The following is a 13,929-nucleotide window of genomic DNA, read 5'->3' on the forward strand; positions in this document are numbered from 1 at the left end:
GCCTTTTACCATGCCACATCTCATAAGGTGTCTTATTCTTCAAAGATTCACTTGGTAATCTATTTATAATATAAGTAGAACAGTATACAGCTTCACCCCACATTTCTTTATCTAACCCTGAATCAAATAGTAATGCTCTGGTTTTATCTAATAATGTTCGATTTAGTCTTTCTGCTTTACCATTTAGTTGTGGTGAGTATGGTACTGTATAATCTAGTTTTATTCCCTTTTCAGTACACCATTTTTTAAAATCATTGCTTGTGTATTCACCTCCATTATCGCATCTTATGGTAGATACCTTTTCTGTTCTCTCTCTTTCTGTTTCTTCTATATAATGTTTTAAATTTTCTTTAACTTCATTTTTATATTTAAGCAAGTATATTTTTGTAAAATGAGTATAATCATCCATGACGGTTAAAACATAACTATAGCCATCATACGTTTTGTTTTCGAACGGTCCACATACATCAGTATGTAATAATTGAAGTGGTCTACTGGCTCTGTTTCTTACTGTGTTAAATGGAAGTCTTGTTTGTTTAGCTTGTGTACAGATTTCACATTCGTCTATTTGCCTTAATCCATTTATTTTTATTCCATCTGCCACATCTGGTAATATATCTAGTATTTTCTTTCCTGGATGTCCAAGTCTTTGATGCCATTCTAAGGCAGTGCCATTTTCTTTCATTAACAGTGTTTTTTCTTGCATATTATTATCATCCAAATTAATTTTATATAAACCGTTTTCTTTTTTTCCTGTTAATATTAATTCTGACTCCTTATATATTTTTACATTATCTTTGGTAAATATAACCACTCCTTGATTGTTTGTAACTGCATTAACCGATAATAAATTTTGTGATAAGTCAGGAACAAGCAGGGTATTATTAAGAGTACATTTATTGCCAATGACTTTACCAGTCCCTTTCACCTCTATTGTTTCTTCATTTGCAGTCAAAACAGATGATGGTTTGCATTCAAAAAATTTTAGTATGTCTACATTTTTGGTCATGTGTGCAGTACACCCAGAGTCTACAACAAATTCTTTCAGTTTTGGTTCTTGAATTTCACCGTTTGTAAAAAATGCCTTTTCTATTCTTTTGTTACTTTTTTCTTCATTCTCATTCTTATTCTTATTTTTGAAAAAACAATTTTCTTCTCTGTGATTAATTTTTTTACAGATTGAGCACTGTTTATTTTTAAACTTACAGTCTTTATCTTCATGGTTGTCCCTTTTGCAGATACTACAGGCTCTACAGTCTTTCTTCATGTGCCCTGTTTTGTTACATTTGAAACATTTTATTGCATTAAACTTTTTCTTTGATGTAGATGAAGATGTAGCTTGAAATGCTAGCTGCTTGTCACTTTCTTTTGCTTTCAACATTCGATTTTCTTCAGCCAGAAGTCTGTTTGTTAAATTTTGAAGGGTTTTCTTATCGTCTGCCATGCATTCCCAAGAAGTTATAAAATAGTTTAAATTATTTGGTAAACAGCTTAGTATTTTGGATATGACCATTTCATCATCTATTTTTGTTCCTAGCTGACTTATACGAAATTGTAAATTTTCTATTTCACTTATTAATTGGGAAAGCGATTGACTCTCTTGTTTCTTATATGTGAAAAACTCTTGTAATAATGCATCTTTGTTTCTTTGCTCAGAACCTTCGAATATTTCACATAATTTTACGTACATTTCACGTGCACTGTTACAATTAATTATGTGACCTTTTAGTTTCTTATCAATACTGCTTATGATAATTCTTTGCACCTGAGCATCTTTGATACTGAAGTCACTTTTCTTGTCATCTTCTTTTGTTTGTGCAATTGTTTTTGCAAGATTTGCCGCTTTTAAGTGTATATTGAATTCAAATTTCCACAATAAAAATGTTTCCGCATCTTTTAATTTTTCTATCTGTATTATCTCAGGTTTTTCCATTTTTTAGTTTTTCACCGTTTTTTATTTTCTTCCTTGTTATTACTGTTTTTTAGTTTTTTTTTTTTTTTAACTTGTTTTTTATTTTGGGTTTTTCATTACCCAATCCCGGTTTTTAATTTTTTCTTCTCGGGCGTTCTGGGCCCATAACCTATTGTAGGTATTCAAACTTCTGGTATTCTTGAAAGCCTTTATTAATAGTTAAAGAAATACAATCACATTTTGTTAGGAATTATAACATTGTTCTCACTGGTTTTTACATCATGACAATTCACACCACAGTCATTCTTTTTCATAGACTAACAACCCTACATTTTTTAAATGTCATAGACTATAAATTCCTAACATGCACATGTCTAAAATGTCTATCAAAAATCTACTGTCAATGTCAATATGATGTTTTGAATATTTTGCTTATTTATTGAAAAAAATAAATGAGAAATATTGACTTACATCAAGATTTATTAATAATTATTAAAGAGTGTTCCTGGTATTACAATTTGAATATCTATCTTTTCGTTATATTGGTTTTTAAATAGTGTCAAGGTGACGATTGCTATTTTTAATAAGCTATAGTTTACTAACACGCATAAATAAAATGAATTTCTTAGATAATTTTGACCCGGAGACATCAGCCCGCGAAAGGCGTAAGCTGAATCGGAAAAGTTATTTTATGAAGTAAGTACTTTACCGATTAAATGTTTGGATTTCTTAACTGTTGTCATAAACATGGGAAACCCACCAACCAATGACTGATAATCATTTATGACTTGCTATTTGGTTTTCCACATATCATTTTAGTTTTCAACTCATTACAATTTGTTTTTTCAGCCGAAAAAGTAAGAATATATACAATGAACGTGGGCAAATAGCAGCAACAGGAAAAGATTTGTGTGATTGTTTAGATGAAACTTGCCCAGGATGTCACTTTCCTTGCACTAAGTGTCATTCTAACAAATGCGGGCATGAATGCAGGTAAATGTACATTGAAACAGATAGAACTTGTCTAAGCTCATATGATACACCACACTCTCCTACTGCATTTATCTACAATGCATGGCACGGCTTCACCTAGTTCTAACTGTAAATAAAAGAATGCAACTAAGTTGACACTTTCACTGTCCTAAGACAATTATCACAACAATTATTGCAAGTCCAAAATTGCGTTATACACAGGGTGTTCAGTAAATAGCACGACATACTGCAGGGGGTGATAGCTTGGGTCACTACCTATCAATACAACACAATATATGTTCAGCAAAATCTTACGGATATACAGTTTTACAAAATTTTCCGAAATACCGAAAAATCTCTATCTTGAAACAGATTTTTAAGCATCTTGTAATGAAAAAATCCTTTTCTAGAATTTTTTTTTACATCAAATTATTCGTGAATTGTTACTTTACTCATTATTAAGTCTTTTTTTCTATCAAAAACCAGAATGTTTTCAAGAAATACAATTTTTTGTTTAAATTTGCACAGAACTATTTTCTTATCACTTAAGTTTAACCTACAGTGATGAAAAAAAAATGTATGGAGCAGTTTTGTACAACAAACTTAAAAAATAGCTTGTTTAATGGTGATTTAGGAAAGATACAATACTAGTGCATTTTCATTAAAAAAAAATACAAAAAAATGCTATTTTAGTTCCAGAGAAGCTGATTTTGTTGAAAATGTAATTAACGTAATTTTGACACAATACCACTATGAGAATAAGTAATAGCTGCGAATTTATGCGAATTATTATAAAACTAGTTGTGACACACAGTGTGTACATTAAATGCCAATAATTACTTGGAGTTTTTATGAGAAACCCTACCCACGCTCCTTGAAAATGTTCCAAGTTATTACACATAACATACATACATTTTTTTCATCACTGTAGGTTAAACTTAAGTGATAAGAAAATAGTTCTGTGCAAATTTAAACAAAAAATTGTATTTCTTGAAAACATTCTGGTTTTTGATAGAAAAAAGACTTAATAATGAGTAAAGTAACAATTCACGAATAATTTGATGTAAAAAAAGTACTAGAAAAATCTTAGAGAGATGCTTAAAAATCTGTTTCAAGGTAGAGATTTTTCGATATTTCGGAAAATTTTGAAAAACTGTAAATCCGTAAGATTTTGCTGAACATATATTGTGTTGTATTGATAGGTAGTGACCCAAGCTATCACCCCCTGCAGTATGTCATACTGTTTACTGGACACCCTGTATAATGCATGGACAATAAATAAATAAATAAATAAATAGACATAATTATGAACAGGCAACCAATAGTTTTTTTTTTTCTTTTAATTATAATCTGCAATCAGTTACAACTATAAGCAGATGTCTTGTATGATGATGTTAACTATAGGCAACCCCAATAGTGTTGAACAAGTATGTTGAAATATGTTTGATGTATAGTTTACAAACATGGTCAAATCGTTGATGGCGGAATGTTTCATTGATAAACCTCTACGAGGAAAACAAATGAGATAATTATACAATGTGTCCCGGGTGACCGCCCGAAATTTTTTGAATATTTGTACAAAATTAAGGATAATTTCCTTTATATTTGGGACTTACCGCCTTTGGTTTTTTTTTAATGATTTTTTTATTTTTTTTAGTAAATACTGTAACGTGCTGCAGTTTTTTAAGATATTTCCTAAGTTTTTACATCTTTTTAAATTCTTTTTTCTTTATTGACTAGCCGACATCATAGTTTATCAATTAAAATTATCAAACATAACAAAAATGTAATAAAACATTTATTAGAACAAAAAGAAAATAAAAATTCAAAGAAAATAACGCCTTTTTTTCAGTTTTTTCAAAATAAGTCCAATAAATGCCCCCTTAATATCACTTTCTTTTAATTTATTAATAAACTACATGATATTTCCTACAATAGCTCAGAACAATGTTTGCTGCTATTTCAAACAAATGCAAAAATACAGTCAGTTGAAATTTGAAAAAAAAGAGCAAAGCCTGTTATTAACAGGCCTGACAATAAAAATTTTTTAATGATTTTTTTCAAAAATGTAAAAGAAATTATCCTTAATTTTGTACAAATATTCAAAAAATTTCGGGCGGTCACTTATCCCCGGGACACATTGTATATCTTATTAGATTTTATTTTCAAGTTTCTTGTGAACACCACTATTCTTGGTAGTTAATAGTGTATTGTATGTCATGCACGGACATACAGAGTTAACTCATCAGTACATTACATGTAGGTAATGCATGGACAGTGAAAGTGTTAAGCCGCAAATTGCTGGTTACACCTAGCTGTAACCAGGTAACATACCGCACTTGGAACTTTAGGTGTAACATATTCATACTTGATTTTAGTTCTAGGTCAATATATTAGTAGTCTATTTTATATAATTTTAAAAATCTTCATATATTTTCAGAGTCAATAGAAAATGGATGTATGATAAAATTGAAATAGAAGGAAATGATTTTGTAATAAAAAATGACTACAAGCATAAATAATAATATGTATTTAAGTAACTACAATAAAAATAAAACTCTCATTCAATAGCTAAGAGTTTAAAGAAGTATTCTACTTCATTTTCTCCATCCTCTGGTAAATCTGTGCAATGGACAGCATTTTCGACTATTGTTTTTCCATAAAGAGCTCTTATTGACCCTGGATATAATTGACGACACAAATCCTGAAATTGGCAACAAAATTACTTCATAATCCAATAAATTGATCTATAAACAAATCAGAGTTTTATTATAATAACTGTTTATTATGTGTTTGCAAGTGAAATGTTAGATATCCCAAAATTATCAAAAACTGTATAACCAACCGTATTCTTGACTATTAGAACGTTACGGAATATTTATTATTTTTTGCATTTATTTCAAATTAGTATAAAAAGTATAGGCTAGCTTCCGTAAGCGGTATGGCTAGCGACTTGTGGGAATTACTCTTAATTTGACCTGGTCCTTGGTTTGACCTGGATCAAAACAGGACTAGTGTCCTTCTATAAATGGGCTCTCTATACCTCAAACATTGAAGGATTCATCTAGGGGTGCGACAGGTTGAGATTGATACCTACCCCATTGGTACCCAGTTTTCTAAAGACTGACAAGAAAATGAAAAGCGAAAGGCTATAGCTACACTACTTTTGACCCTGATGTGCAAAGAAGTCGGTTAAATACCACTAAAGCCCGGTTGTTCGTACGTTACGGTAAAGTTAAAGTAAAAATTTTACCGTTTGTTAATTTTGACCACGGTTAATTTGACATTTTTATTATGAAATTTCAACGTTCGTTAAACTAACTGGTACTTCAACAACGCAAAACTTTGAATTTAAACCCTGTTAATTTTACTGAAACTAGAATTTAACCCTAACCTTGACGTAACCGAGCTTCGAACAACCGGGGGCACGATTCTCCTAATTTTACTTAAGCGACATACGATTCACGTTCGACTAAGATCCAATCCCGACTCGATTACGATTGAAGCGTATGAGGTATTCCGCTATTTTTTCTTTGAAATAAACGTTTTTATCCTTTTCTGTCATTCAATAATGAATTATTTTGTCTGCAAATGATTAACTATTGCAATATGATTGTAGAGCAAACTACCGTATAGACCAAAATCACCAAAATAGCAGACCAATCGCCAACCAATCAAATGTCGTTGGAATACGATTGGTCTTATTTTAGTAGCAGAATGCCCGATATGGTTAAAACTGCTATTGCGATCATATTGCTATTCGATTTTGACATCATTAACTTAGGAGAATGGGGCCCCAGGCCTTAATTAGTGGTAGGTAATTTAAAAAATCGTTCATTCATTGCTACTGTAGGACTAACTAGGTACTACTCTCACTCTAAAGCAGCCTCCACAGTGCGTATTTCAGTTTTGGGTCCACTAACATCACCCGATTGCCAATCTACCTAATATACTATACCTTACCTACTAGCTTCCGCCGGTTTCTCCTGTATCCCGATATTACTGTTTCCCGTAGCCCGATGGTGACAAAAACTATCCTATGGCCTTTTTGTGGGTCTAAGCTATCTCCCCTCTAATTTTCAGCTTAAACCGTTCAGCCATTCATGAGTCATAAAATGTGTACCTAACTCGATTTTCTTTTGTATATCCCTACTAATATTATAAATGCGAAAGTAACTCTGTCTGTCTGTTACCCTTTCACCACTGAACTGATTTTAACAAAATTTGGCACAGAGATAGAGTTGACCTTGAGAAAGAACATAGGATAGTTTTTATCCCTGACTTGAAGAATTCTCTTGGAAACGCGATACAACCGAACTCTACGCGGGCGGAAGCTAGTATACCTAGATATAATATCCTACTATCCTACTAATATTATAATCCTACTTCCTAATATTATAAATGTCAAAGTTCGTGAGAATCTATGGATGTATGTTTGTTATTCTTTCACGCAAAAACGGCTGGACCGATTTGGTTGAAATTTTAATGTAGATAGGTGATACCCTGGATTAACTCATAGGCTACTTTTTATCAACACACCACGCGGGCGAACCGCTGGCGGAAGCTAGTATACTATATATGAGAAGGAGTAATGACGAGGCAATTGGCTGAAATAAGCCGAAGTGCCCTCCACTGCTTGTGTTCGATACGACCTCTTCGTGAGTACCTAGTTTGGATTTGCGGAGGTTGCTTGTAAAAATCGACGGGTTAAGATAATTTACCGGATCTCGAGCGCCGCACAGTTTTCTGAATTCACAAACACAGTTCTTGTTTGGATCTGTACACTTAATTTCTAATGCAATACATTTTCCTTCGGCTAGTTGTATCGCCATTGCCTGAAAATAGGTAACAGATTATTATACGAGTATAACCGACTATATAGGGTAGGTACCTACCTACTTCCGTAAAAGGGCGTATCTGCTTGCCCTCAGGAAGGTCCTGAAAAATACGCTAGGTTGACTGGCTCAAAACAACACCTATATCTATAATTAAAATATTTAGGCACCCGATTTCAGCCGTGGTGACTTGTTCCTGCACCCGGTCAAAATATATAATATAGTCTATGTTACTCGGTACTCGGGGATAGTCTAGCTTCCCAACAGTGAAAGAATTTTTCAAATCGGTTCCGTAATTTCGGAGTTTTTATATGGTAGGTACACAAACGGGCCAAAAAACGTTCCCTCTTTATTATTTCTACGCAAGTATCTCAAGAGATCGCTGAGAATAATAACTGAATATATTGCGAACAAACCTCGTATGTTGGCACTACTCCTTTGTATATTTCATAGAATTCTAGGGCATCAGCTAATTTCACAGAAAACATAGCCATGGCAGATATATAAAAAGTTCCGGAGGTAGAAATATGTTCCAGAATTGCACCCAAATTGCCGTCTATTATCACATGTGGTTTAATAATGCAACAAGTGCAATCCTTGTAAGTTGCTCTAAATGGTACTCGTTGCACCCCGTTATCGCAACCAAAAAATAATTCCAATATCTGTAAAATTTAATTAAACTAGTTGTGTACCTGGCCAGCACTTTACCTAAATCTTTTCCATGTACCTAAATACTAACAGTTAGCCAAGAAAGTGGTCTTTCCGATTTGAGGAACGTTTGTGTGAGAGAGATCTAAATAGGTGGTACTTACCTATTTAATTAAAAATAGTTTATTTTTTTAAAGGAAATCGAACTTATTGTTTTACAGCTGTTGTCCCACGGTTACCAACAAAGCAATTTAACGTTGCCAAAGTCAAATTCCTCAACTACCAAGAACAATGATTAACAATGTACGGCAGAACCAACATTCTTAGCTTCTGATGACGAGTTGCACCCATGGGCGATGTTTCTGAGGATATCCTCTCCGTATAGTTGTCGGAGGGTGCCAGGCTCCGCATCAGCCGGATCAGTGGCGCCTAAACAGCGACGCCATGCCGCTGTTGCATTAGGGGCTACCAGTTCTAGGCCAATAATTTCACCACTAGTCACGTAGTCAATTATGATACTGTAGAAACGAACATTAGTTATTTTAGCCTCCAGTAGTGAAGCGATTAGTAGATAGAAATAGAATAGTAGATAGCAATAATACAAAACCATAAGGAGAGCCAACTGCGCCAGATATATTATAGTGCCTATAGTGGACAAGCATTGGGGCGGACACAGGTGCACTTTATTTTCCTTCACCCCGATAGTCCGGTGGGACAGCAATCTAACTCATATTTAGAGTCGAAGATAGTTCAGAGAAAGATTGGCATTTACTTACTTGCACTTCGATACGGGTGCATCATCCGCAAAGTCCAAATTTTTTTTGGGATTATTTCTAATTAAACCCACAATGCAATGTCGGCCGTCGGCCCCACTCGATATCAAACCGGGGCTTAAGTAAGTACCTATATATGTATTTTTTTTTAATTGGATCGGTACTTTTATAAAACTGGGTTTCACTTACGGAAGCAAACTATTTCCCGACAAGTGTTTGTAAAGTGCCATAGCAAAATCTTTACTTATTTTGCCATTCTTCATACGAACTATGCGGAAACCCTTCTTCATAATAAACGTTATTACTTTTCCATGTTGGTGTGCTGGTATAGGCTTAATCATCGCAAAAGTACTGAAATTCAATAATAAACTTGATGATTGGATGATGTCAGTAAGTACCTACCTATTTAAGCACCTATTTTCGTTTGGGTATTGGTATCTTTAACCTTTACGTGATTTACAGGACATGACACCGGCTTCCTTCGCACCGTAGTTGGCAGTGGCGGCCCTAGGGGTGTGCGAACTGTGCCATCGCACAGGGCCTCGCGCTTGGAGGGGCCTCGCGCTACAACCCACACTAATATAAAAAAAATATAATTAGAAGATACATATCTTGTCTGGTCCAAGAAAAAAAAATGTGCATTTTTTCTATATTTCTAATTCATCCTGCGTTTACTTTTTGAGTCCTCAATTTAACAAAAAGTTGGAACACCAAAGTAACAAAGCAACTGGCTCTCGATCCAGTCACGGATTCTTTTTATTTGTGCTTGCTTTTAAAAAATGTCCCAAAACTCAAAAATTTTCGCGCTCGCTACGCTCGCGACTTGACCTTGCACTGTTATTTATTATACAAATTTAGGTGCTTCAGTGACCTAAAGCTCAAAATTTTTTGCGCTCGCTACGCTCGCGGGTGCTCGACTTTACACTTGTTTTATTTTTTCATCCTTTTTTAGCCGAACCTAGAAGGTAGCGCCGCTTTAAGTCCTTTTATTAACAAGAAAATAACTCCTAGTTTCCGTATGAACTTTCTTATTTACGACGTGCGAACTACTCAAGTTACAATCTTTCAATACATAGGGAACGCTTGGGTCCTGATTGCACCCGGGCGCTACATGAGCCAGAGACGGCCATGAATCAGTTATACGAAGAGCTGAATATTATCTCGGTGCTGAAATGTATATTAGAAAATAATTTAACTGAAATTTATCCCACTACCGAAATAGTCTTGAGAATTCGAATAATAAAATAATAATATCGAAAAAGCAGTTTTCGAGGCTTAAAATTATTAAAACATGTTTAAGGAATTCGATGACACAAGATCGACTTTCAGCCCTTGCTATTCTTTCGATCGAAAATGACGATGCTCATTCATTCGATTATTCTGAATTAATTAAAGATTTTAGTTTAATATTTGTTAATTTTGTGATTCTTTAAATATAAACTATAGTAAAAATAAAATTTTAATAATTAGTTTAACTTGATCATTTCTCCTCAAACATGACGGTTAGCTAAATCAAAACGCCAGCTTACTCTCGCAACACATACTTTTCACTTTAGACAAAGGGCCTTTTTTTTCCGACGTCAAAAATCATCAAATGACCCCTCCCGCTGTGGGTTAGCAGCGGTGAGGGAGTGTCAGACTCTTACTGACTAAAAACCGTCGTGTTCCGTCATAGGCCTTTTATGTACCAGGGCCGCGGTATCTCTTTCGAACAACCCGCAGCCCCGGCAGGCCTTGGCCCTGCTGGGCCCCGCTGGGGTTGCTGACATCTCTTTGAGGAGCGCGTGGAACAACGCGCGCCGTCGACACGGGTCTGTCGTCTAAGCAGACAGAGGGACGATGAGCCACCCAAACTCACCGCCCACAGACCCACGCCTACGGTGGCCGGGAGTCATCACGCGACACCCGGCGCCCATGGTGTCTACCAGGTCCAGCGCGGCGGCCGGGATGAGAGGTGCGTACTCTCTGGCGTTCCGCCTCCTTCTCGAGCATGACCGCTTCGCAGAAGGAGGCGACGGCATCCCATTCCCTCTCGCCCCGGACCATGGCCTGAACCAGGGCCGGACGTGAGAGGTCGCCGCCGCCCAAAGCCTCGACGAGGACCCGGCGGTGCCCCCCCCCCATGCGGGGCACACCTGGACTGTGTGGTCCACCGTGTCGTCGGGGCTGTCCGCACAATGGTGACACCCGGGCGCCTCCTCACGACCGATTCGGTGCAGGAACAACCGTGACCAACCGTGAAACAACCGTGTCCGGTGAGGACCTGCGTCATGCGGTACGTCCTCAAAGAGGGGACTTACCGCCATGATGGTGGCGTGCCCTGCACTGGGTTGCGACAGTCGCTCCCTCCAGGCCACCATGAGATCGCGCCGGAGCTCTGCCCGCTGCGCGACAACTTGCCGCGGCAACGGGGTTTCCCCCCGGCGCTGAGCCTCCTCGCGCCAGTCGTACAGGCGCAAGAAGACTCTCGCCTCCAGATCCCACGGTGGCAGTCCGGCTAGTAGGCCAGCTGCATCGCGGGAGATCGTGCGGTACCCCCGGATTAGCCTGATGGCTATCACCCTTTGGGGCACGTTCAGGTAGTGTACGGCCCGCTTCCGTACCGAACGTGCCCATACCGGGGGCCCGTAAAGGGCCATGGACCGTAAGACTCCCGCGTAGAGTTTACGGCAGGGGGCGTTTGGGCCTCCCAGGTTGGGCAGGAGCCGCCTGAATGCAGCACCTGCCTTCTCCAGTTTGGGGCCCAAACGTCGGAAATGCTCGACGAAGTTCCACCGGCTGTCGAGGACGAGTCCCAGGTATTTCATCGCCCTCTCGACGCCGATGGGAACCCCCCCCCCACCGTGACTTGGGAGCCTGAAGGTGGCGCGTTCCGAAGCCCATGAAAGCACATGGGCTCGGATTTGTGCAAGTCCACCTCCAGGCCCAGCAGCTGGATCCTCTCGATTACTGTCGCAACCCCGCGCGTCATTATGTCGGCCGCCTCCTGTTGCGACCTCCCCTGTGCCAGAACCAGCGTGTCGTCAGCGTAGCAGACCACGCTGACGCCGCTAGGGAGGTCGGCACGCAGCACCCAGTCGAAGCCGATGTTCCACAAGAGCGGCCCCAGAACCGACCCCTGCGGAACACCGCACGACATCTCTCGCCGGTTCTAGACAAAGGGCCTCGCATAGACCTGCCGCACGTAGCCTCGCAATGGCTAGGGCCGCCGCTGGTAGTTGGTGGTGTATGTAGGGTGTAGCGGGTCTTATTATGTCTTCTATGAAATTCACTCAAACGATGCGATCTTGCTTATGTAGGAATAGGTACCTTATATGGAATAGGTTTTAGGAACCTTAGGGTATAATAATAATTTATATAGAGTCTATGTAGGTACATAATGATACGTCAAGCTTTCGTACACACGTTACCTTTCAACATTATTAAACAAAAGTCTTCTAGTTGCTGGTGCACAATCTGTTATAAGTAGTAATTTAGAAAATATATTGACCACATTGCCAATTTGTAACATTTCTGGCTTAAGACTTGGCAAATGCACGCGTTTAAGCAAGTTTTTTCCTTTTTTTGTATTTATTACTTGACACGATTCATCAAACGGGAAATAATTAAGAACTAATTCTATGATAGTGTCAGAATCTTCGTCGTACATGTCACACAAAAAGGTGTATTTATCGAAGTAGTCATATACCTGCAACACACGAGAGCAAATTGATTTATTGAACAGGGGCCCGATTCTCCTAATTTTACTTAAGCGCCATTCGATTCACGTTCGACTCGATTCGACTGAGATCCAATCCCGACTCGATTACGATTGAAGCGTATGTGGCATTCAGTTATTTTTTCTTTGAAATAAACGTGTTTATCCTTTTCTGTCATTCAATAATGAATCATTTTGTCTGCAAATAATTTACGTTTACAAAATGATTATACAGCAAACTACCGTATAGACCAAAATCACCAAAATAGCAGACCAATCGCACACCAATCAAATGTCAATCGAATAGGTACGATTGGTCTTTTATTAGTAGCAGAATGCCCCATATGGTTAAAACTCCTATTGCGATTCGATTTCTATTCGATTTTGACATTATTAACTTAGGAGAATCGGGCCCCTGTTGTGGCACCAAACATTTAGCATTCCACTAACATTCAACAAGAGACGCACAGTACGGACATTCCCACACCATCAACGTAAGACGACGCGTTTAGTTCACTTTAACAAAAATAGGTCAGAAAACAGCTAAGCTAATTGCTAATGGGGCTTGCAGCTGACTGCTCCGTACAGTCTTTGTACTGTTGATAGTTGATCTAGTGATGGTGGTGGAAATCCTAGGTATTCATTTTGAGAAGACGCTCCGCCCCTAAGACGACCCATTGACCGAAAAGGCTTGTGTAAAGAACAGGTACCTACCATTTTGAAGAAACACTATCAACTCTCTTATAAAATACTGCTGACAACAAACTTATGTATACTATTATAATATTAACTTAAAAACTTGTGGAAATGTTTGTTGATTGTCACAGACAAAACAATTGAATTAATAGGTATTTCTAAGAAGGTCGTACTAAAAATGTTTCCGTAGTAGGTTGGATGGTTGGGTATGGTTGGGACTAAGGGTCAATTCCCACTGAAAGAGCAGCGGCCGGCAGCGGCCGTAAGAGCACGGAAAATGTAAGAGCGCGGCGCGGTGCGGCGCCGCGCGGCCCGCCGCGCTCGCGCTCAATCCCTTGCAATTACGGCCGCTGCCGGCCGCTGCCGGCCGCTGCTCTTTCAGTGGGAATTGACCCT

The 13,929-nt window shown here is 38.0% G+C and overlaps 2 protein-coding genes across 2 annotated transcripts; one reads left to right on the forward strand and one right to left on the reverse strand.

Annotated features, from left to right (window-relative positions):
- Positions 1-2,328: 2,328 nt before the first annotated feature.
- On the forward strand, positions 2,329-5,642 carry LOC124632386 (ARL14 effector protein). Its single transcript, XM_047167210.1, has 3 exons — positions 2,329-2,608; positions 2,762-2,905; positions 5,325-5,642. The coding sequence occupies exons 1-3, from the start codon at positions 2,529-2,531 to the stop codon at positions 5,404-5,406; spliced, it is 306 nt and encodes a 101-aa protein (XP_047023166.1). The 5' UTR covers positions 2,329-2,528; the 3' UTR covers positions 5,407-5,642.
- LOC124646324 (nucleoside diphosphate kinase 7-like) lies at positions 5,392-13,515 on the reverse strand. The gene is made up of 7 exons (XM_047186453.1): positions 13,424-13,515; positions 12,551-12,877; positions 9,330-9,491; positions 8,687-8,885; positions 8,136-8,381; positions 7,606-7,719; positions 5,392-5,588 (listed from the first exon to the last, which is right to left on the reverse strand). Exons 1-7 carry the CDS (start codon positions 13,513-13,515, stop codon positions 5,445-5,447), a joined length of 1,284 nt encoding a protein of 427 aa, XP_047042409.1. The 3' UTR covers positions 5,392-5,444.
- Positions 13,516-13,929: the final 414 nt, after the last annotated feature.

This window comes from Helicoverpa zea, chromosome 1 (assembly GCF_022581195.2).
Source record: "Helicoverpa zea isolate HzStark_Cry1AcR chromosome 1, ilHelZeax1.1, whole genome shotgun sequence".
Lineage (NCBI taxonomy): Eukaryota > Metazoa > Arthropoda > Insecta > Lepidoptera > Noctuidae > Helicoverpa > Helicoverpa zea.